Here is a 25,399-nt window from a genome sequence, read left to right on the forward strand (position 1 = left end):
TGTAGGTTTTTGAGGCTATGTCCTCTTAGAAGCAGATTACCTGGCCTTTCTTTCAAGGTGCTTTCTGGGTAAGTTCAGTCTGCCAACTTTTCAGTTAGCACTCAAGCATGTAACCCTTTAATACTTAGTAACTCCTGGTCTCATGTTGTTGTTGGGTACTGTCAAGTCGATTTTAGACTCTTAGTGACCCCATGTGACAGTAAAACTGTCCCATAGGGTTTTCTAGACTGTAACCTTTATTGGAGCAGATCACCAGGTCTTTCTGCTGCTGAGACACTGGATATGTTTGAGCTGCCAACCTTTCAGTTAGGAGTCAAGATTTTACCATGAAGCCACCAGGCTTTCACCACTAACCCACTGCCATTAAGCTGAGTGTGACTCACAGCGACCATGTAGGACAGAGTAGAGGTTCTCCGTAGGGTTTCTGAGACTAAATTTTCATGGGAACAAACAGCCTTATCTTTCTCCCAAAAAGCAGTTGGTGAGTTCAAACCGCCAACCTTAGAGTTACTAGCCCAGTACTTCACTCACTTTGCCACCAAGACTCCTTGTTCTCACCGTAAACTAAAACCAAGCCCATTGCTACTGAGTCAATTCTAACTCAGAAGGACCCTATAAGGGATTTCCATCTTTATGAGAGCAGATAGCCTCGTCTTTCTCCCATGAAACAGCTGGTAGACTTGAACCGTCAACCTTGCAGTTTGTAGTAAATATGAATATATTAAACTAGGACCACATTTTATAGAGAAGGAATTCTGATTTACTCTTACAGTTAGAATTGTTTTCTAAGCTTCTGTGCCCAAAAATGAGGAGCACTGGTGGTACAGTGGTTAAATGCTTGGCTGCTAACTGAAAGGTCAGCAGTCTAAACTCACCAGTTCAAAATCACCTTTTACAGGGCAGTCTGCTTCTGTAAAGGCGTATAGCCTTGGAAACAGTATGGAACAGTTTCACTCTGTCCTGTGTGGTCACTGTAAATTGGAATTGACTCATTGACAAGGAATTGGGTTTGGGTTTGGTGCCTCAAATATGGTGCAAGAATTATAGGAAAATGGTAACTAAGCACTGACATGAGGGGAAAAAAACATAGTTTAAATAGACTGTCATTGTCCTTAACATAGATTGTTTGCTACCAGAACTTGAAATTAAAGGTTCATTTGCTTTTGTGAGGGCCAAGCAATTGTATTGATTAATTATTGTTGTGCTGTTGTTCTTATAGCTAAAAGCATTCAGTGAACCAGGATTCCAAGGTGAAAGCATAGATTTTACAAAAGAAATTTCTAATTTGACTTCATTCATGCCATGTTCTTTTAAAGTTCTTCGGGGTTGGTAAGTATGCTTGAATGTTTTCTGTTGTTTAATATAGTAATTTAGAGAAATTCGAATTGCTTAGATTTTTTTGGAATGCAATCAATTTTTCAGATGTTTTTTTTTTTTAACCATTGGCCAGCTGCTAACTAGCGTGTAGTTACTATGCTTAATTTCTGTTTTAGGCCATTGTTTGACATAGAAAACCAGAATGCTGATAGACTAACATTGGTCTCTCTCTCTCTCTACATCATCTATACATCTATAGTATGTGTTACGTAGCCTAGCAGAATGCTGTAATATGTCTCTAGGATTTTATCCACATAAACCTATTACTCTTAATTTTTTAACAAAGTTCTTGTTTGCTGAAAATATTTTCTCTTCCCTCCATTTCAGTTGAGGCTTCCAGATCCACAGTTAGTATTTCCCAGTGTCATAACCATGATTTTTCTCTTCTCTCTCTCCCCTCTCTTTAATTTTAATTCCTTTTTTTTTTTTTTTTTTTTTTTTTGGTTTTGTTTTTCTAATTACTAAAACATATTAGATCTATTTCACAAGTGTATGAACCAGTTTGGGATTCTAAAGAATAAAATATGTTCTTGCTGTTTTTCTAATAACTACCTACTAACTTATTAGCCACCACTCACCTGCAAGTTTGTTGCACTGTGGTGGCTTGTGTGTTGCTGTGATTCTGGAAGCTATGCCACCAGTAATTTAAATACCAGCAGGGACACCCATGGAGTGCCGGGGGCCAGCCTCGACACAATTATTAGGAGGGTATCGATAGGAGGATGTGGAGTCGGCGAATGAAAAAAAATAAAATTAAATTTAAAAAAACTCAAAGAGTCAATGGGTCATTTTGAGTCTCAGGCAAATGATGGTAATGGCTCTCTCTGATGACTGTCTCACTCACTGCTGCCTTCTCCCTTGACTGCCTTCCTTTATTTCAAAAACGTTGCTTCTTATATCCCATTTAGAACATACTATGATCTCATAACAGTCATGTACAAGCAGTTACAAATCAATCAAATATTGTTACATCAACGGTACAAGAGGAACACTAGGTCACCAAACTTGTGTTCTATACTCCTTAGTTATTCCTTAGTTACCATGATAACGTCTGCCTTCTGAAGAGTGACTGTTTCTCTCTAATCCCCCCTAAAATGTCTGGTTTAGTTTTAAACAAAGTTCTACATCTTAATTTCTAACTTTACCAACATCTATTACTTTCTATAGATTCATTAGTTACAGATTACAATCAAAAACATAATTTTTACTATAATTGGTTATACAGATAATTGATTAAACAATAAAAACAAGAACATAAAAGTACCCTAAAATTTCATAGTTAAGAACAAAGCAGTAATTCTCTCATGCTAACAATTTCTCAAAACTTCTAATCAAACTCTTGTCTCTGTTCCCAAGCTCTCACTGCCCTTGACTGTCTCCTAAGCTGCTTTCTAAAAGCCTTAATGTCCTTGACTAAAACCACCTGGAATGTTTCTTACAATTTTAAGCTTGAATTGCCAAAACTTTAGCTAGTGTGCTTATTTCTAATGTTAAAACTTACGGTTAATGTAAAAAACAATTTTTATAATTATATAAGATTGAGTATGGTGTGAGAGTTAATGTTAATGTGAAAGGCAACTATTATAACGTGAGGTTTCTTTAAAGTATCTAATGATTATGCAAGATTTTCTAAAACTTCTTATAAGGAAATCAGAAATAAACTATTATTCCAAGGGAAAGCTAGAAACCACGGGTCCCCTGCATGAGTCATCCCTTGTAGCTTTTCCAACCAAGGTAACATTCAGTGTTGCTCTGCTAAACAATGAACTTTTCATGCATAAGGCTTCTCGTAGTTCTGCTCCTTGGCAGGATGGCGTCCGCCATTTGCAGGATGGCGTCCGCCAATGGAGGACAGGTTTCAGCTGAGCTTCCAGATGTAGAGAGACTAGAAGGAGGTGAGACAGACTACTTCCAAATATTTAGCCACTGAAAGCCTACGAATACAGTGGAATATTGACAGCACCAGAATATTGAATATTGAGATCTGATGAATTACACCAGAACATTGTCAGATATTGTGCCAGAAGATATGCCCGTCTAGTTGGAAGGCACTCAAAATATGACTAGGGAAGAGATGCCTCCTTAAAGTAGAGTTAACTGTGGTGACACAGTTGGGTGTGAGTGTGGTGCTGATGGGGTGCAACTCAAAATGAAGAGAAACAGCTGTAAACATCCATTGATAATGGAACATGGAATGTACAAAGTATGAATCTAGGGAAATTGGAAATTTTCAAAAATGGAACACATAAAGGCGGAAATCATAGGCATTAATGAGCTGAAATGGACTGGTATTGGCCATTTTGAACCTACAGTCAGAGTTTACCATGCCAGGAATGATAAATTGTAGAGGAACAGCATCACATTCATCATCAAAAAAGAAGATATCAAGATCCGTCTTGAAATACAATGCTGTGTGTGATAGGGTAATATCCATATGCCTACAAGGAAGACCAGTTTATACCACTGTTACTCGAATTTACACACAAACCACTAAAGCCAGTGATGGTGAAATTGAGGAATTCTACTAACTTCTTCAGTTTGAAATGGATCAAGCAGGCAATAAAGATGTATTAATAATTAGTGGTGATTAGAATGCAAAGGTTGGAAACAGAGAAAGAAGGATCAGTGGTTGGAAAATAAGGCCTTGTTAGTAGAAACAGTGCTAGAGATCACATGATAGAATTTTGCAGGACCAATGACTTCTTCATTGCAAGTACCTTTTTTAAACAACATAAAGACACCTACACACATGGAACTCACCAGATGGAGTATACAGAAATAAGATTGACTGTATCTGTGGAAAGAGTCAGAGGAAAAGTTTCACATCATCAGCCAAAAAAAGGCGAGGAGTAGACCAATGGCTCATATGCAAGTTTGGTTGAAGCTGAAGAAAACCCAAGTCCACAGGAGCCAAAATACAACCTTGAATATATCCCACCTGAATTTAGAGTTCATCTGAAGAACAGATTTGATGCATTTAGACACTAAAGACTGAAGACCAGAAGAGATATGGAATGACATCAAGAACATCATACGTGAAGAAAGCAACAGATCATTAGGAAGGAAAAACCAAAATGGATGTCAGAAGAGACTGAAACTTGCTCTCTAGCATAGATATGCTAAAGCAAAGGGAAGAAATGAGGTAAAAGAGTTGACTAAAAAATTTAAAGATCAGCTCGAGAAGACTTTGCCAAATATTAAAACCAAAAGGGAAGAACACACTCAGCGTTTCTCAAGCTGAGTGAACTGAAGCAAAAATTCAAGCCTCAATTTGAAATATTGAAGGAGTCTTCTGGGAGAAATATTGAATGATGCAGAAGGCATCAAAAGAAGATGGAAGGAATAGTCACTCACTGTATCAAAAAAAATGGTCAGTGTCCAAACATTTCAAGAGCCAATGATCAAGAGCCAATGATCCTGAAGGAAGGTGCTCTTTGGAAACTGTATGCAGACTCACTGTGGTTGGAACAGACTCAATGGCACTTAACAACAAGAACAATACCAATGGAGAAAATAACTGAAGTTGTCAAAGACTTCGTTTTGCTCGGATCAACCACTCTTGGAAGCAGCAGTCAAGAAATTAAACGACATACTGCATTAGGCAAATCTGCACAAGACTTCTCTAAAGTGTTGAAGAGCAAAGATGTCAGTTTGAAGACTAAGATAAGATGCTCCTGATCCAAGTCATGGTATTTTCAATAACCTGATATGCATGTGAAAGTTGGACAGTGACTAAAGAAGACCGTAGAAGAATTGACGCATTTGAGTTACAGTGTCGGAGGAGAATATTTAAAAGTACCATAGACTGTCAAAAGAAGAAATCAGTCTGTGTTGGAAAAAGTACAGCCAGAATGCTCCTTTAAAGCCAGAATTGCTAGACTTCATCTCTCATACTTCAGAAATATTATCAGGAGGGACCAATTCCTGGAGAAGGATATCCTGTTTGGTAAAGTGGACGGTTGGAGAAAATGAGGAAGACTCCCAATGAGATGGATTTGTACAGTGGCAGCAGCAGTAGGATCCAACTTTGCAACAATTGTGAGGTCAGCACTGGACTGGGCAGTGTTTCATTCAGTTTTGCATAGGGTCAACACAGATTGGTGCTGACTCAATGGCACCTAACAATAACAACACTGAATGAAGGGATGTCTTTAGCTTACAATAGAGGTCTTCTTATTCTGCTTTTTATCATGTTGCTGGACCTTACACAAATTACCTAACCTCTATAACCCTTAGTTTTCGTGTTTGTAAAATTGAACCTGTTTGTGTGTTACAGAATTACTGAGAATTCAGAAAAATAATAGTTGTCGAGTGCCTAGTCTAGTGCATAGTACATGGTTGTTGGTAGGTGCTGTCCAGCGGTTCCTACTCATAGAGATTCTGCACAACAAAATGAAATAACTGCGTTTATCTGGTCCTGTGCCATCCTCACAGTTATTGTTAATCTTTGAGCCTGTTGTTCCAATCAGTGTCAGTCTATCTTCTTGGGGGTCTTCCTCTCTTTTGCTGACCCTCCACTTTACCAGGTGGGACGTACTTTTCCAGGAACTGGTCCTTACTGATAATATGCCCGAAGTACAAGAGTCAAAGTCTTGCCATCCTCACTTTTAAGGAGCATTCTGGTTGTATTTCTTCCACAACAGATTTGTTTTTTGGGCATTCTGTGATATTTTCAGTATTCTTCACCAAGACCACAATTCAAATGCATTGGCTCTTCTCCAGTCTTCTTATACATTGTCCAGCTTTCACATGTATATGAGGTTATTGAAAATACCCTGACTTGGATTAGGCGCTCCTTAGTCCTCACACTGACATCTTTACTTGGAAACATTAAAGATGTCTTTTGCAGCAGATTTGCCTAAAGCAATACATCTTTTGGTTTCTTGGTTGCTGCTTCCATGAGTTTTGATTGTGGAGCTTAGCAAAATGAAGTCTTTGACAATTTTAGTCTTTTCTCCATTTATCATGCATGATGTTACTTAGTGGTCTAGTTGTTGAGGATTTTTGCTTTCTTAACCTTGAGGTGTATAATTCATACTGAACGCTATATAGTCTCTGCTTTTCATCATTCAGTATTTGAAATCTTCTTTGCTTTCATCAAGCAAAGTTGTGTCATCGGCATATATTTCAATTTATTAAAAGTTTTCCTCCAATCCTAAAGCCACATTCATCTTCATATGATTCTAGCTTCTTGTATTATTTGCTCGGCATACAGACTGAATAAATATGGTACACTGCTTTCCTGATTTTTAACCATTCAGTATCCCCTTGTTCTGTTCAAACAGTTGCCTCTTGGTCTGTGTACAGGTTTCTCATGAACACAATGAAGTGTTCTGGAATACCCATTCCTTGCAGTTTTATCCGTAGTTTGTTATGATCCATGTGGTTGAATGCCTTTGCATTATCAATCAAGAGCAAGTAAACTTCCTTCCTTTATTTTCTGTTTTGAGTCAGTCTTTCTGACATGAGCACTGGAAGCCCAAGTTCCATGTTTTCTTCTGCATCCAGATTGAAAGTCTGGCAGCTGCTTGTCAGTATGCTGCTGTAAGCATCTTTGATTTATCTTCAGCAAAATTTTCCTTTCGTGTAATATTAGAAATCCTGTTTGATGATTTCCACATTCTCTTGGGTCACTTTTCTGTGGAATAATCACGAATATGCATCTTTTTCATTTGACAGGACAGGTAGCTGTTCTCCAAACTTCTCGGCATAGATGAGTGAGCACTTGTAGTGCTGGCTCAGTTTGCTGAAAGCTTTCCATTTGTATTCAGTAGAGTCCTGGAGCCTTGGTTTTTCCCCATTGCTTTCAGTGCTTCTTGGACTTCTTCCTTCAGTACCACTGGCTCTTGATTACATGCTACCTCTTGAAATGGTTGAGGATTGACCAGTTCTTTTTGATTCAGTGACTCTGTGTATTCCTTCCATCCTCTTTTAATGATTCTTGTATCGTTCAATATTGCATCCATAGAATCCTTTAATAAAATAAATCAAACCATGCCTCCAGTAGCACTCTCCACTTTTCATCTGAGTTCGGTAATTCAGTGTGATGGCCACACAGAATTCAGCAGACATCATGATGACAGTTACAGGGTTTTTTAGGGAAGTTAACAGATTACAATTCTGGGTCAGAAATGCTTAGGGCAGTTATTCCAGTCAGAACAACCTCTCCACAGTTATGCCCAAAAGCAGGCCCCCTCTGTCCAGACAATGTTGCAACGCTTTTACAGGGCTGCTAATAAATGCTCAAGGACACACAACTCCACCATGATTAGCCTCACCTGAAAGCTCTAGTTCTGTGGGCCAGCAAACCTGACTCCTTCAATAAAGTGCCTGGAAGCGCCCAACTCTGCAAGCTAGCCTCCTGCCCAAAGTCTCTCAGCTTGCTCGGTGGGCTGGGAAACCCACCTCTCTGTCTCGTATGCTGACTCTTGGTTCTGCTGCTGCTTTGCCACTCTTCTGGTGTCACAGCTTTCTGCCCCTTTGTCAAGGAGGCTCAGTGCACATGAATCTTGGGAGTCCAAAGGATGTCTTCCACTCCTGGCTTTTTTTCTTTGATGATAGATTCCCCCTCTCATTGCTGAGTTGGCCCAACAGAATGGTAACATTAACCAATCCTCTCATTAAATTTCCATGTGCTTACAAAGACAATTCTGTTAACAGTCACTCACAAGTGTGTCACACAAGTCAGCATCTCCCCCAACCTTCTTTCCTATACTCAGTAGATAAAAATCACTGGGTGGAAGTTTACAAAGAATATGGCTAGAAGAGACATAATATAATTCACTATACCGTAAGACTTGCATGATTTCTTCAGTTCTTTCTACTTCAGTTATGCTGAGCATGTGTTTCCCTTTGGGTTTTCTAACTCCAGGGTTGTGAACATTTTATAATTATCTTCTAGAGCTGGGCTTTGACTTTTTCTGTTTAGCGCTATGACGTCCTCATTTCTTCTATTCACTTTAGCTTCTCTATGCTCAAGAACAAGTTTTAGAGTCTCTTCTGACATTCATTTTGGTCTTTTCTTTTTCCTGTCTTTTTAATGACCCTTTGCTTTCTTCCTGTAGCATGCTTTTGACGTCATCCTACAACCCTTATGGTCTTTGGTCATTAGTCCCTAATGCATCAAATCTGTTCTTTTGATTTTCTCTAAATTCTAATGGGATATACCCAGGTGCCATATTTGGACTCTCATAAACTTGGTTAAATTTTCTTCACCTCAGCCTAAACTTCCATATAAGCAATTGATGTTCTGCTTAGCAGTCAGCCTCTGTCTTGTTTTGGCTTCTCTTAAAGAGTCTATTCCCACAGATGTTACTAGTATTATTTTTATGTAGGCCATCTGGTGAGGTCCGTGTGTACACTTAACCTCTTATGTTGTTAGAAAATAGGTATTTCCAGTGAGTCATTGGTCTTGCAAATTCTTTCCTGCTTCTTATGTTGTTAGAAAATCCAGTGAGTCATTGGTCTAGCAAAGTCTTTCTTGCTGTCTCCAGCATTGTTTTCTATCACCAAGGCCATATTTTCCTATTACCAATTCTTCTTTGTTTGCAACTTTAACATTCCAAACACAAATAATTATCAATGTATTTTGATTGTATGTTTGATCAAGTTCAGTGTGAAGCTGTTGGTAGAATTCTTCACTTTCATCATCACTGGCTTTGGTGATTGGTGGGTAAATTTGAATAGTAGTAGTAGTAGGCTTTCTTGTAGGTGTATGGAAATTATGCTATCACAGACAGCAATGTATTTCAAGATAGACCTTTAAATGCCTTTTTTAACAATGAATGTGACACCATTTCTCTTCAGTTTGCTGTTCCCAGCATAGTTACCCATATGATTGTCAGATTTAAAGTGGTCATTTCCACTCACTAATGTATACATAGCTTAATGGTGTCCTTCCATGGAGCTGTGGGTTAATGCACTAGATCTACTGCAAAGTAGGTTTGAACCACAAAATCGCCAGTTCAAGCTCACCAGCTGCTCCTTGGAAACCCTATACAGGGTTGCTATGGGTCGAAACTGACTCGAAGGCACGTAACATCGACAACAGCAATGCATAGCTTATCGATCTTTATATGTTCCATTTCATTTTTGACCAGTTAAAAATTTCCTAGATTCATAATTTATACATTCTATGTTCCAATGATTAATGAATGTTTACAGCTGTTTCTTACATTTTGAATTGTGCTTTATCATCAAATTAAGGGTTCTGAAAATTTCACTCTATCCGTGACATTAAGGTCAAGGCTATTTTGAGGCAGCATCGCTTCCCCAGTTGTATTATGAATGCCTTCCAACCTGAGGGGCTCATCTTCTGGTAGTATCTGAGACAGTGTTTTGGTATTCATAAGGTTTTCTGTGACTAACCATTCAGAATTGGACAGCTTTTCCTCCTTCTTAGTTTGTTTTAGCCTGGAAACTCTGCTGAAACCTGTCCACCATGGGTGACCCTGCTAGTAAGTAATTTAAAATGCTAGTGGCATAGATTGTAGTATCACAGCAGCACACAAGCCACCACAGTACAACAAACTGACCAGTGATTCTATCTAGCACACAGTTATTGTTAGGTACCATCAAGTCAGTTCTGACTCACAGTGACCCTATATAGGGTTACCAAGGAGTGACTTGGTGAGTTTGAACCTCTGGCCTGGGGATTCAAACCAATCTTGCGGTCCAGTGCATTATCCTGCTGTGCCACACCAGGACTCCTAGCACATGGTAAACATTTAATAAATGATAGCGGTAATTTGTTTTTACTGTAGCTGGGTACTTTGCTCTGTGATATATAGCATGATGCCAGCTGAATGCATTGACTGAATGTCTGACTGCTCATATTTTTAGTTGGCTCCTGTATTACCAAGGGGACATTTCTGATAATCAGTGTGTGTTAGAAGAAGGTCTCTATGCTGACCTTACTTCCTGTGGCTGCCCAACGTCTGACATCAAATCCCTGAAGCCCATTGACTATGTAAGTACTTTGCTGAATGGATTTTTATAAGATGTTGTTCTTGTCCAGTTTAGTTACCATTGATAGTTATGTGAAGCTGGAAGAAAGGATATATTTGAATAATTTGCTTCCTGATACTTTATCCAAGTAAAATTGAGGTTCACTCATGAGGCCCAAGCAAAATTTCAGTGATATTTTCCTTTAAATTGTTGACTTACTTTAGCATGACTGTAAAACTCAAGAACTAGAGTTATATGGACTTGGGCCTCAATCTCACTTTGACACAGAAACCAGTTTGAGTGGCACTGGCAAGGTTACTCAGTTTCCTCTTGTATAAAAAGTAATAAGCTTTTTAAGTCTACTGGGATATTAAGTGATACTTGTAAAATTACTAACACATGATGTACACTGAACACATGCTAGTTACTGCTACCATTGTTGTTAGTGTATAGCTACTTAAAAATCATACGTTGATGATCTTACTCTATTATGTAGCAAGTCACAGGACAGTCTTTCTGCTATTCAGGTTTATAATACTATTTTAAAGCATGAGCCTCTACTAGTATTGATTTATAACCTTGCTTTGAGGATCAGAGGCTTTCCTACCTGGTGTACTTAAAGAACTCTGTCATCTCTGAGGGCCACATTTATAGAGTAAATGGTTTCTTTTTCCTAAAACAAATCGTCAGAAATTTTAACTGTTGTTTAACATAAATTCAGGGCTCCTGGCCAATTGGGTTTGTATGTAGGAAGCAACAAGGATCTGGGATATATTTAATACATTTAATAATGAGTTGTGATGATTTCCTGGGGACATGTTAAGTCAAAGCTGAGGTTTACAGAGTCCATCAGAAGTTCTCCATGGTAGCAGGAATGACTCAGCACATTCACTCAGTCAGAGGTGACTCTGCGAATGATGGCCACAGTCAGGATTGTTTCTCTCTCAACCTAAGCATTGTAGTCTTATTTCACAAGGCATTCCTGGATAGTATGTTCTTGGTATCTGGCTAATAATAGGGTCTTGGCTGAAGAACAAGAGTAGAAATAAAATTCTTGGACTCTTAGTGGCCCATGAGTCACCAATTTTGAAAAAGTAAGCAGCTACTGGTAAAGAATATAGTCAGTCACTCCAGCCATTGACAAGACTTTAGAAAGCATTGGAAAGTAAACTGCGTTTATTTGGAAAGACTTTTCTTAAAAAATCTTACTGGTCAAATGGTCAAACAACATTAACTCTGACAGCATTGTATGAATTTTTGAATATGTAAGTACTGTTTTGAAAGGGTTTTAAAGGATTCCTAATTCAGTGGACTAAATTTCTAGGTGTAGGGTGTTTTAGAAACATTCAGATTCAGAATCATTGAGTGTTACTATTTTTTCTTTGAAAAGTTACAATTCTTTCATCTTTCCGAAGAGTTAAATAGAGAATGAAAACAAGCATGTATGTAGAATAAATAGTTGGTTTTACTACTTTTGTAATAGTTGTAATATGTAGTTGCATGTCCTTGCTTGGATCCTGTGCAATCCAGGCAGTGTACGTGCAGGTTCCTCATGGGAAGGACTTCAAGCCTATAACCTTTTCACCCCAAGAGCTTGTTAAAGAGTATATATTCACTTTATGTTAGGGCAGCACATTAGTTTCCTAATAGCTTAAACAGTTAAATCTTTTAGAAACACTTTTTGTTGAAGACGTGTTTAGGTAGCCCTAAAGATGTGTTTAGGTAGGTTTGTTGTTGAAATGGAAGGTGAGATTGGACATCCCAACAAAGAACCACAACTGACTGTGAAGAAACCTAACGTACCTTGGTGAGACCACCTAGGAAGCCTCAAAGCCTCTAGTTGATGAGGCCCAGGGAGACTGATGGAGAACCAGGAAGGTCAATTTGATAATTAGCATGAGGTGGAATGCTAGAGAACTGTGTCTTGGGCATCTTTCTGACTCCCTTCTAGAACATGGGTGATTGGCTAGTCATCAGAAGGTAATTTGCTGAGCATGACGTTGGTGTAGAATGGGTTATAGCTATCTTGAGATGAGCATTTCTAGACTGTCAATCCCCATAAAAGAGGCTCTCCCCACCCTCCGTGGCTCCTGTTATGTATCCTTTAGATTCTGTGCCTTCTTTCCCTGGACAGTGCCAGATACGTATGCCTGTTCTGCTTCCTGATTAATTTCCTGTCCCTTCTCCCACTACTGTGTTCTTATTTAGGGATTGATAATGCCTTTTTCTATTGATTTTTTTAATGCCACTCTGCCTAGGCCAAAATCTACTCTAGGCTTGCCAGGAAATATTTGTGTATAGTTAAGCTGACTGTACATATATATCAGCTAACCCTTTCATGTTTAATACTTTTATTAAATGTTGTTGAGAATTGTTGTTGTGTCAATTCTGACCCATAGCAACACTGGTGAGCTTGAACTGCTGACTTTGTGGTTCAAAGTGACTCTGCAGTCCAGTGCATTAACCCACAGTGCCACACCAGGACTCCTTTTATTAAATAGAACTGCACAATTATGACTGTTGTCTCAAGTTGACATTCTCAGAAATGTTCTGTTTTCATGTATAATTGTCACAATGACATAATATTCGAGGAGCCTTAAGGGGCTTTATCTTCATGCTTGATCATTGTGTTTTACAAATGACAGTATGCCCCCAGCTGATTTCTGTTTGTGTAGGCATGTGTAGAGGTGCACGGATGCATAATTTGAAGTGTTGTTGTACTCATTTTACAGGGAAAGGAGCTGAGAACATAGTTTATGCTTCTGCTCACTAATATTACCTTGGGCAAATAATTTATCTGGGTGCAGTTAACTCATCTGTAAAGAAACAGGGATAGGCATTTTCAAATATTTAACAGTCTCCAGTTCTGTTGGAAATATTTCTAAAAGGTGTTAAATATATTCAGCCTTAGGACTGAATTTAGTCTGAAGGAACATAATGACATGTTAGCTTTCACATGGTTATGCAGCCTAACAATCCCCAAAAGCTCAATGGCTGACAATAACAGATACTATTTTTTCTTTACACTTTGTTTCAGCAACTGTAAGTCAGTCGATCGTTCTCCACTCTGGGCTGTGAGTTGATTGATGACAAAAGCTGCCATCGTCTCGATTCTGAGTCACTGTGACCCCTTGTGTGTCAGAGCAGAACTGTGCTTCATCGGGTTTTCAGATTCTGATTTTTTGGAAGTAGATTTCCAGGCCTTTCTTGCAAAGTCCCTCTTAGGTGTGAACTACCAAACTTTCTGGTTAGCTGCTGAGCATGTTAATGGTGACACCTAGGGACTCTGGCTTTAGGTATATTGTCAATTGCTGTTGAATTGATTCCAACTTGGGGAGAGCCCATGTGTGCAGAGTAGAACTGTTCTGTAGAGTTTTCAAGGCTGTGACCCTACAAAGAAGTAGATTGTCAAACCTGTTTTTGAGGTACCTCTGGGTATGTTTAAACAGTTAACCTTTGATTAATCACTTTTAACAATTTGAGCCACTCAGGGACTGTGGTTTTAGATATTTGCTGTTGTGTGCTGTGAAGTAGATTCTGACTCATCCTGAACATAAAGGGCAGAGTAGAACTGCTCCTCAGGATTCCTAGGCCGTGATCTGTACAGGAAAGCACACTTGTGATACAGTAATCAAGTGCTCAGCTGTTAAACAACTGATCAGCTGTTTGAACCCACTAGCAACTCTACATGAGAAAAGACATGGGGATCTACTTGAATAAAAGATCTACATCCTAGAAAACCAAAACCGTATGGGGGGTTTCTAGTCTCTCCTGTAGGGTCACGATGAATCATAACCCACTTGATGGCATACAACAACAATCTTTATGGGAACAGATCACCAGGTGTTTTCCCCATGAAGCTACAGGTGGATTCAAATCACTGAGAGCCAAGCACTCTAGTCATTGTACCAGCAGGACTCCTTTGGTTTTGGCATGCTCCTCATATAATCTTTATTTGGGGACCAGGATGATAGGAGGAGACCTGGGAGCATAGTCGATTACGAGTTGGGCTGTTACCTGCAAGATCAACAGTTCGAATCCACCAGCTGCTCTGCAGGAGTAAGATGAGACTTTCTTGTCCCAAAAAGGCTTACAGCCTCAGCCTTGGAAGCCCTTACGGGGTTGCCATGAGTTGGAACCAACATGACAGCATGCAGCAGCAGGCTAATAGGAGCAGCTCTGTTTCAAGTTGTGCTTATTCTTATGGCATGGAGGAGGGAACAGTCACCGAGCTCTATTTAAACCCTCTGCTCTGATGTGGCAGCATAGTTTCCATTCACAGTCTTTTGACAAAACCAAGTCATAAAACCTAGTGCAGCATCAATGGGGCAAGGAATAACCTTCCTTGCTTCTTGTTCAGAGAGCCGAGGGAGAGGAGTAGTTGAGGGACAGGGCCTGATAAAGTAACTATATGTTACAATACAATCTAGCATGGATTTATAAATTTATGGAGGAGTTATTTTCTGTTAGCAGTAAAGACTGAAAAAAGGTCATGAAATTTTAGTGATTCTTTTCTATCTTAGCAGGGCTAACTTAGTTTTAAAATTGATACTGTTGTTATGGGCCATCAAGTTGGTTCCAACTCAGAGAACCCTGTATAGGGTTTCTGAGGAGCGGCTGAAGGTGTTGAACTGCCAACCTTGTTGTTAGCTGTCTAGTGCTTGCCCTTCTGTGCCACACCAGGACTGATGGTTGAAATTAATTTTTGGTGAAAGCCTTTTGTAGTTTGGTGGCTATAAATTGAAATGTACTATGGACAGATTGACAAGTGTAGCTTAGAAGATTATTCCAGTTCCTTTTCAGACTTTATTTATAATTCAAAATTATGAAATAGGATTCTTAATTTAATATTGAGAAATCTAATTTAACCATGTCAAAGACAGTTCTATGCAAACATTTGATAAAAATAATGCTAAGTTGCCTAGTATGTGAGAAATGAACTAATATCCAGAGTTCTCATTAGATTATTCACAAGATGTTATTGTAGTTCTTGTCTGATTATTTCCTTGATAATTCAGCTGTATATCTGTTTAAAACCATGGTAGATTTTCACCAGTCATGGTTTGATAATTCTTGGACTGTTTAACAATTACATGAGGACCATTTAAAGCTAAAGAAATTACATATTAAATTTAATGAAGCTTGTTTTATTTGGGTTTGTATCAAGGGCCGTTAGAAAATTCATGGAAAATGTATATTATGAAAAAAATCTGCATGGATTTCAAAATCTTTTTTGCAACAAAGTGAACTTGTTATAACATGTCTGAACAGGATCTAGTTTGAGGCACAAAGAAAGATGAGACATCAATTTGAAAAGAGCCCCTATTAGAGCATCAAGCATCAAGAACTGACAACAAATGTATGGTGAAACTTGGACAGAAGAGTGATGAAATCATTGATGTTATATGAAAAGTTTGTGAGGACAGTGCCCCAAAGAAAGCAGAACTTGTTTTAAGAAGGGACACAATGATGCTGAAGATGAAATCTGCAGGGGCAGACCATCCACTTGAATGTTCAAGGAAAAAAGTTAATCTTATTTGTGTCTTAATTGAAGGGAACCAATAACAGTGGAAAAACTAGCCAACAGCGTAAGCATCTCATTTGATTCAGTTTACATAATTTAGGCTGAAAAATTAAAGTTGAGCATATTTTGTTCTCAATGAGAGTAGCTCTATTCTGGCCAGGTCAGCTTCACAGAACTTTAGAGTATAAACATTAAACGAATGTGATCAAGGTCCTGAAGCATTTCTTGGAAGAATTAAAACAGGAGATAAAACATGGCTTTACCATATGATTCTGAAGACAAAGCACAGTTAAAGCAATGACTAACAAGCAGCAGAAGTAGACCATTCAAGAGCTAACTAAGGTCATGGCCGCAGTTTGGGGGATGCTCATGGCATTTTGCTTGCTGACTTTCTGGAAGGCCAAAGAACAATAACATCTGCTTATTACGAGAGTGTTTTGAGAAAATTAGCCAAAGGTTTAGTTGGAAAAATACCCAGGAAAGCTTCATCAGAGTCTTTCACCACCACGATAATGCTTCTGCTCATTCATTCCCTTTGTTGTACTAGCTCTTCGATGACAAGACATAAAGTATCTACCTTGCAGTCCTGATTGGGAGTTCTTACTTTTTTGTTTCCTAATCTTTAGAAAGTCATTATAGAGCATCCAGTTTTCTTCATATATCAATGTTAAAAAGACAGCATTGACATGGCTAAATTCTCTGGCCCTTCAGTTCTTTAGGAATGGACTAAATGACGTATCATCACTTTACATAGGTGTCTTGACTTTGGAGCTAATGTTAAGAAATGAAGTTTTATTGCAATTACATTTTCATTCTATATTTCACAGACTATTTGAAGACTCTGGTAGTGTCATGGTAACAAATTGGGCTGCTAATGTTCTTTTTATTTCCTCTATCCATAGCCTTGAAGGTACAAATAAAGCAGTCCATCATTTTAGGAAGACTATGTTGATTGATTTCTGAGAGATTTTTAATGTGCCTTGAACATGTTTTCTGTCTCCACTTCTCAAGATGCTTTTCACTGTATATACCTTTTATCGCACTTACTACACCTGTGAGGGAGTGCAATGTGTAGGAACATCACTAGCCTGGAAACCACCAGGTTGGCAGTTTGAGTCAGCCTTCCCCTCTGTAGGAGAAAGATGAAGCTTTCTGCATTCCACAGATTTATAGCCTCAGAAACCCTATGAGTCGCTATGAGTCACAATTGACTCAATGTCACATGACAACATAAGGTCAGTGAAGCAAGATCTATATTTATTGTAGCTTTGAATTCTGTCACTTCTTATGGAGTCCTGATGTGATGCTATAGGATAAGGTCTGGACTGCTAACCACAAGTTCAGCAGTTCAAGCCCATCAGCAACTCCTCCGAAACCCTATACAGGGTTACTTTGAGGGGGGACTAAACTCGACAGCACTTAACATCAACAGCATGCCCTCTCTACGTAAGCACAGTGGTGTAAAAATATTTAGAATTCATAAAGTAATAAGAATAAATCATTCATTCATGGAATCCTGATGTGGCGCTGTAGGATAATGCACCACAAGGTGGGTTTGAATTGTAAGGCTAGTGATTCAAACTCACCAGCCACGCCTAGGAAACCCCATGAGGTCGCTATGAGTCAGAATCGATTCGTAGCAGCACTCAACAACAATGACAACAATATAAGATTGATTTTCTGTTTCAGTTCATTGAAAGGTTATACTTTGACCTCATGTCTTATGGACTTATAATAATGTAATAGTAGCTTTGGAAACTTAGAAATGGATTCCTAAGCAGGGAAATGAGCAATAATTTACAGCTGCCAATTTTTGGTGCACTGCTTCAAAGCCAGAACTAGATAGATACTAAATGAAAAGACGTCTGTTTATAAATGAGAATGGAATATATGAGCAACTGTTGAATGCTCTAAGAAAAAGGTAACTTGCCAGGTTCAGACTACTCCGTCAGGCATTCATGCATTGGTCCAATAGTGTTTGGGGTACCCTGCTTCTATTGAGTTTCCATGGGAGCAGCAGTCTGATTCTCTAGTGTCTCCATGGTGGCTTGGCATGGATGTTTGTTTGCCTTTGAAGTAATAATCCTATCCTGGCAGCTATAAACAGGCTATAAGCGGGCAGATTAAAAGAAGCATTATAACAAGAGATTAGAAAAACTTAAATGAAATTATGACTGTGATGATGAAAATGAATGTTAAGAGGTAGAATTAGAATTGGCAAGACCGATTCATTCTGTACAAGGCTGTTGAATAAGCAATACAGCTATGAATATAAGATCTGTTGGTGATGAAAGGAAGCAGTGAATTTATACACTGGTTGCTATTAATGTGTCACTATAGAAGAGTTTGTTTGCTGTTAACCTTGTGGCTAGCAGTCCAGTGTTTATACTACAATGTCACTAGGACTCCTTAAGGCTTTTAAGTCCTATAATCCTTTTGCAACTGATTGGTTTATCCCATCAGACTACATCACATGGGATCATTACTTAATTGCCAAACCACCGAGAATCATGACCCAGTCAGTTTGACATTTTGGACAGGCACAATTTAGTCCATGACATTGGGCTAAAATTGAAGGTCATTGGGTGAATCTGTACATAGTTAATAGTAGTAATTGTTGTATACATTTTGAAAATGAAGGCCATTAAAGCCTACAGTAAACACTGCCATGTCCTTATAAAAGACTTGAAGCATCTCTTTTTTCTTTCTTTTTAAAGCTTTTATTATGACATAAGTGATAGTTTACATTGTAGAAAATCAGTTTTGCTCTCAGCCAATCGTATTTTGTTTTGTTGCAATGATTGCAATCCCCAACATGCACCATCAGTTAACAGTATTTGCCTTTATTCCTTCTTGGTTTTCTGTGGGTTTCTTTGTTGTTCTCTTTTTATGTACACAAAAACATCCAGTAATATATAATCATTTAAACAACCAAATGGCACATTTTGCTAGCCAGCCTCCTGCCTGCCAGCACACAGGCTTTCTCTTTCCGTGAGTGTAGAGTCCTTAGCTTCCCTCTCTCTCCATGCTATCACCTCTGCCTCCATCTCTGTGTCATTGCTTCTCTGGTTAGGGTCCCACATTGTTCTGCTCATGCTCATCCCTTTTGATGGTCATGGGGTCCTTTGCTCCTGGAATGCAAGATTAACTACCCCCCACCCCTTTTTTTTATACAACTTCTACCTTTACAGTTGTGACTATCACAATTAGTCTTGATAACAATTACTTACTATTGAATCAAAAAAATCCTATCCCCCATCTCCTTTCACCAGACCCATCTAGACAAGATCAAGATGAAAACTTCAGTTGGAGATTCTACCTTCCCCCTGCGTACTCTGAAACTAAAATTCCCTCTTGAAAACTTATAAGCCAGCCACTTAATGCCTTTTAGTCTCCCACCCCTCACCCCCTCGTTTTAGGGAGCCAGTGTCTAAGTTGCCTGTCCCTATTGACCCTGTGTACTGAGGGGATAGGCTTAATCCTTGATGTGAAGACTCCATCCCTCTTTGTTGGTGCTACTACAACCATAAGTAAAGGTCAAGCTCATCAAATTTTAGCAGTTTACACTCACTTCCAGAGTGTATCAAATTTCCTTATCTTTTTCTAGTCGAGCTCTTATCATCAGCCCATCCTAGCTAGGTCAAATGGGTACTGTCTGAAAGTTTGGGTGTTCTTGTGTGCATCCCCCCCACACTTCATATCAGCTGGACGCTTCACTCTCAGTTCTAGCCCCCAGTGGTTAGGTTAGTGTTCATGGGCTCAGGAGTTCCCAAGTTTAAAGCATTTCCTGGTTTTTTTTAGCAAGAAGACACAACGTCTCTACTATTGCCACTTCTATTTAATATTATCCTGGAGTTCTACCCAGTTTAATATAAGGTTAAAAACTAAAAAGATATAAAAGGAGAAGTAAAATTGTCAAGAGCAACTACAAATAAGTTTATTAAAGTTAATATGCATTTTTAAAAGTTGCTGGAAACAAGATAAATAGCAATTAAACTAAGACTCTTAGGAATAAATCTAAGACAAGGCAAATAAGATCTTTGTGGAGAAAACTGTAAAAACTTTATTGGAGGATATAAAAGTTTATATCTTCTTTTGAGAGAGGCAATCTTTTATAGATAAAAGCTAAGTATTGTAAAGATGTAGTCTTTTCTACATCAGTACAATTACAAGCAAAATGCTGCATGTTCTGTCTTTTTGATTGAGATGCAGGAGTGGAGGATGAGTATTTAAAACAAGCTTATTCTAAAATTTATTTAGAAAATATATGGGTCAAGAATAGCCAAGATAATAATTAAGAACAGCAGACAATATTACTTGTTCCACCAAGTGATAATTTTTACAGTAACAAGACAGTGGGTATTGGCACAAAGGGTATTGGTACAGAGTATGTTGTTAGGTGCTATAGAGTTGATACCAACTCAGTGTCCCTATGTACAACAGACGAAATGCTAGCTGGTCCTGGGCCAACCTCACAATTTTTTCTACAACCTAAGCCCATTGCTTCTGCCACTGTGCCAGGTCATCTCGATCGGGGTATTTCCCCTTTTCTCCGACCCTCCACTTTACCTACCATGATACCCTTCTCCAGGGATTGGTCCTTGTTGACAGTGTGTCTGAAGTACGAGAGAAGTCTGGCCATCTGGTTTCCAAGGAGGGCTCTGACTACACTTCTTCCAACACAGATGTGTTTGTTCTTTTTGAAGTCCCTGGTACCTTCAGTATTCTCCTTCAATACCATAACTCAAATGCATCAATTCTTTTGTCTTCCTTACTCAATTTCCAACTTTTACATGCATGTGAGGTTATTGAAAATACCATGGCTTGTGTCAGGTGCACCTTAATCCTCAAACTACCATCTTTGCTCTTTGACACTTTAAAAAGTCTTGTACATCTGGATTCATGGAGAGAGGAACTGAGAGCTGGTGGCCAGGAGACAGACTTGTAGTATGTGACCTTTGGCTGTGTAAATTATTATATATGTCTGAGTGTTTTTTTAAAAAAATAAAACTAAAATGAACAGAGAGAAATACTGTTAACTGATGGTACATGGAGGGGATTATAATCATTGTAATGACGCAAAATACATGATTTTTTGAATGTGGAACTGATGCTCTACCCTATAAACTTTCACTCAATTCACAATAAAAACTTACAAAACACAACAGTGACTGTGATAAGATAATACCATATTCATACAAGGCCAGTTAATACCGCTATGACTGAAATGTACGCACCAACCACTAAAGCCAGTGAGGATGAAATTACAGAATTCTACAACCTTATTCAGTCTGAAATTGATCAAACATGCAATCAAGATATATTGATAAATATTGGTGATTGGAATGTAAAGGTTGGAAATAAAAGAATTAGAAGTTGGAAAATATGGGCCTTGGTTATAGAAACAATGCTGGAGATTGCATGATAGAATTTTTAAACACTAGTACACTAGTTAACCTCTTTGTTGCAAAAGCCTTTTTTTTTTTTTTTAATGTTTTATTGTTAATTATGTGATAGTTTACATGGGAGAACATTAGCTTTACATTCATGTTATCATTAAATTGCCATGGTTACAGTCCCCTCCATGCATCATCAACCAACCAAAGGGTATACTCTCTGCAAGCCTGCTCCCTGGTGATCAGCACACAGCCCCTTTCCCTCTCTGGATCTAGAGTTCCCATCTGCTCCATCTCTCCAAGTAATCGTCTCTATCTCTGGCATCACTGTTTTTCTGAGTAGGTTCCCACATTCCATTCTTCCATGATCCCAGGGACCTCGGCTCCTGGACTGTAAAGTCAACCATTCCCCTCCTTTTGCTGCAAAGCATGTACCTTTAAATTTCCAATCCTCACAGTCAGTCCTGATAGTAATTATTCACTGTTGTATCACATGAGTGCTATCCCCATCTCCTTTCATCAGTCCCGCCCAGACAGATTGGATACATCTCAGTGGAGAGTCTGCCTTCCTCTGCATGCCCTCTGGATCTAGGCTCCCTCTTGAAAACTTGTAAGCTTGTCACTTCTTGATTTTATAGCCTCCCCACCCCCCATTTTGGTAGCCAATGTCCAAATTGCCCATCCCTGTCTAACCTGTATATTGAGGGGGTGGGAATGGTCCTCGCTGTAAAGATTTCTTCCCTCTTTTGAGCTACTGCATCCATACGTGTAGGTCAGGTTCATCAAATTGTATCAGATTACTCTTTTTTTTCCCTCTTCTTTCTTCTTGTAGTTGAGCTCTGATCATCTAGTCATTGAAGCCAGGTCAAGTGGGTATTATCTGCAGGTGTGGGTGGGTGTTCTTGTGCATATGCCCTCTCTTCTTAGAGCTGGATGCTTCACTCTCCACTTGAGTCTTCTGTGGCTATATCACTGACTCTGGGCCCAAGAATCCCCAGGTCTTGCCACACTGCTGGCCAACCAGGTCTCTATCCAGGTTCACAGGAGTCTATTGAATGTGGTAGAACTTAGCTTGAAGCTTCATTGTTGTTTTTCTCTCACTTCCCTTATTGGTGACCAACATGGTCACCAGCCAGAGCGCATGTGTGCTCGTGTATTCCCATTGAGTCTTAGTCTTGGAGGGGGTTTACCCTGAGGGGACCCGACCACTTGCGTTGATGTCTCCTGGGTGAGCAACTTGCTTGTTCTTGTAGTAGTCAGTCGGACTGCTATTATTGTTTTCTATTTTTCATGTTGGTCGTTCTATCAAGAAGTATCTTCTGTTCTTCTAGCTGCTCCAGACTCATCTGCTTGTCCTTTCAAATGGAAATTCCCCACGTCTGAAGATTCTGGATGCTGTTTAGGATTCCTCCTATGGTCTTACGTAATGCAGAGGCTCCTCGGGAAGCTTCCTTCACCGGGCACGTTGTAGCCCCCTTTTAGGTATTCCAGTCACTTATAGGCAGAAGACGGACTTACAAGCTTCTGGCTATTCCTTTCTCTCCCCCTCAAGTGTCTATTTTATAGTGGTTTGCCAGGAAACCAAGATTCAAAAGACAGCCAAACATCTTAACATTATTTCCCATGTTTTGCCCATTCCAACCATGTCTTAATCCCTGTATCCCAGGGCCCTGTTGTTCCAAGGTTGTGCATACATCATTATTTACCTCTGTCCCACTTAGCCCAGGCAGACTTGCCTAATTGTTTCCCCATCTGCGTTATTCTTCCATTCCCCTCCCGCTTCTTATATATTACCACCCCCAGCACCCAAACTATCCTGTGTCTATTTCCTACTCTGTGCTCCACCTTCCCCTCCCTCCCCTCACCCTATCCCTCTGATCCTGGTAACCAGTAAAGAATTCTCCTCCCCCCCCCCCCCCCCACCCCTTTTAGTATGCGTTCTTTTTCTTAGTCTTTTACAATAGTGGTCCTGTGCAGTATTTCTCCTTTTGTTACTGATTAATTTCACTCAACATAATGTCCTCAAGGTTTATCCATGTTATGTGGTAACTTACAGCTTCCTTGTTCTTCAAGGTAGCATATTGGTTTATCCATTCTTCAGTTGTTGGGCACTTGGGCTGTCTCCATCTTTTTGCTATTGTAAATAGTGCTGCTGTGAACATTGGTGTGCATATATATTCACTTGTGTTCTAGCTCATATTTCTTGTGGGTAAATACCAAGTAGAGGAATTGCTGGATCATAAGGTATTTCTATTTACAACCCCATAAGGAAGCGCCATATTGGTTTCCAGAGAGGTTGGACCATTTTGCAACCCCACCAGCAATGCAGGAGCGTCCCAGTCTCTCCATATCCTCGCCGGCATTTATTGCCCTCTACATTTTTTATTTTTGCTGTTACTGCTGGTGTGAGATGATATTTCATTGTTGTTTTGGTTTGCATCTCTCTAATGGCTAGTGATCATGAACATTTCTTAATATGTTTGTTGGCTGCCTGGATATCCTCCTTGGTTATTGCGCCAGGCTGTAAAGCCATTTGAACTGCAAGGTTGGCAGTTCAAGCTCACCAGCTGCTTTTCGGAAACCATATACAGGGTCTCTGTGGGTCGGAACTGACTTGACGGCACTTAACAACAACAACAACAATAACAATGGCTAGTGAGTGTGAACATCTCTTCATAGCTTGTTGGCTGCCTGGATCTCTTCCTTGGTGAAGTGTCTGTTCATATCCTATGCCCACTTTTTAATTGGATTATTTGTCTTTTTTTGTAGAGGTGTTGTAGTTTCCTCTGTAGTTTAGAAATGAGTCCCTTGTCTGATGTGTCATTGCAAAATATTTTTTCCCATTCTGTGGGTTCCCTTTTTACTCTTCTGGTGAAGTCTATTGATACACATAAGTTTTTAATTTTTAATATGTCACAATCATCTATTCTGTTTTTGTATGTGTAGTTTTCAAAATGTTTGGTAATCTGTGTATTCCCTGAATTAGTGCCCTAACATTGTCCCTGTTTTTTCATTGATGGCCTTCATACTTCTGGGATTCACATTTAGGTTTCTAATCCATGCTGAGTTGATTTTTGTATAAGGCATGAGGTAATGGTCTTGTTTCAATCTTTTGCATATCACCTTCCAGGTCTGCCAGCACCATCATTTGAAGACACTATCCCCTCCCTGTGCGATATCTTTAGGCACTTTTTCAAAAATCAGTTAGCTGTATGTGGATGGGTTAATTTCTGGATTCTCAATTCTGTTCATTGATCAATCTATCTTTCAATGTACCAGTACCAATCTGTTTTGACCACAATAGGCATGTAATAAATTGCAAATACTTTTTTTAAGCAACATAAAAGATGATGATACACATAGACCTAACCAGATAGAATACACAGAAATCAAATTAATTACATCTGTGGAAAGAGACAGTGGAAAAGCACCCATATTCATCAGCCAAAGCAAGGCCAGGGGCAGACTGTGGAACAGACCAGGAATTGCCCATATGTAAATTCAGGCTGAAGCTGAAGAAAATCTAAACCAAGTCCATGAAAGCCAAAATATGACCTTAAATATATCCCACCTGAATGTAGAGATCATATCTGAAAAACAGATTTGATGCATTGGATACTAAAGCGAGAAGACCAGAAGAGTTGTGTGATGATATCAAGAATATCATACCGGAAGGCAAAAGGTGGTGGTGACAGAGTTCAGCAGACTTTAAGTTCATTATACCAAAGATTTACACCCTCAGAAACCCTGTACAGGGTCGCTATGGGTCGGAACCGACTCAATGGCACTTAACAACAACAACAACATACCATAGAACATTCCCAGAAGAGTGGGGACAGTTCTATCTCACGAGGGAGAATAGATGCTGGAGAGTCAGGGGTTTGAGCATTAAGTACGGTCGGTCACTTTCTGGTTTGGGTTGCCTTCCCCAGATGGGCAAGTCTGATGCTGCCCTTCACTACACAAGCCATAAGGTATGTCTGTGTTTTTTTGTTTTATGCCATTCCCCTCTTACTCTTGCCCACATATTGGTTCTTGGACTTTGATGGACTAGCTGCCTGATTTCTGCCCTGTACTTGTTAACTGCCCAATTCCTTCTGACACTGCCTCCTTCTCACCCTGCACCTGTCACAAACCAGTATGAAAAAGATGAAAG

General features: G+C 39.3%; 1 protein-coding gene across 1 annotated transcript in view; it reads left to right on the forward strand.

The window, feature by feature from the left end:
• LOC102821967 overlaps positions 1 to 25,399 on the forward strand; it is a 178,795-nt gene that overhangs the window by 129,320 nt on the left and 24,076 nt on the right. Inside the window, exons 18-19 of the mRNA XM_006868594.1 lie at positions 1,220 to 1,329; positions 10,219 to 10,345. Coding sequence (XP_006868656.1) covers positions 1,220 to 1,329; positions 10,219 to 10,345 — 237 coding nt within the window. The remainder of the gene's footprint in view (positions 1 to 1,219; positions 1,330 to 10,218; positions 10,346 to 25,399) is intronic.

Source organism: Chrysochloris asiatica, unplaced genomic scaffold, assembly GCF_000296735.1.
Source record: "Chrysochloris asiatica unplaced genomic scaffold, ChrAsi1.0 scaffold00120, whole genome shotgun sequence".
NCBI lineage: Eukaryota > Metazoa > Chordata > Mammalia > Afrosoricida > Chrysochloridae > Chrysochloris > Chrysochloris asiatica.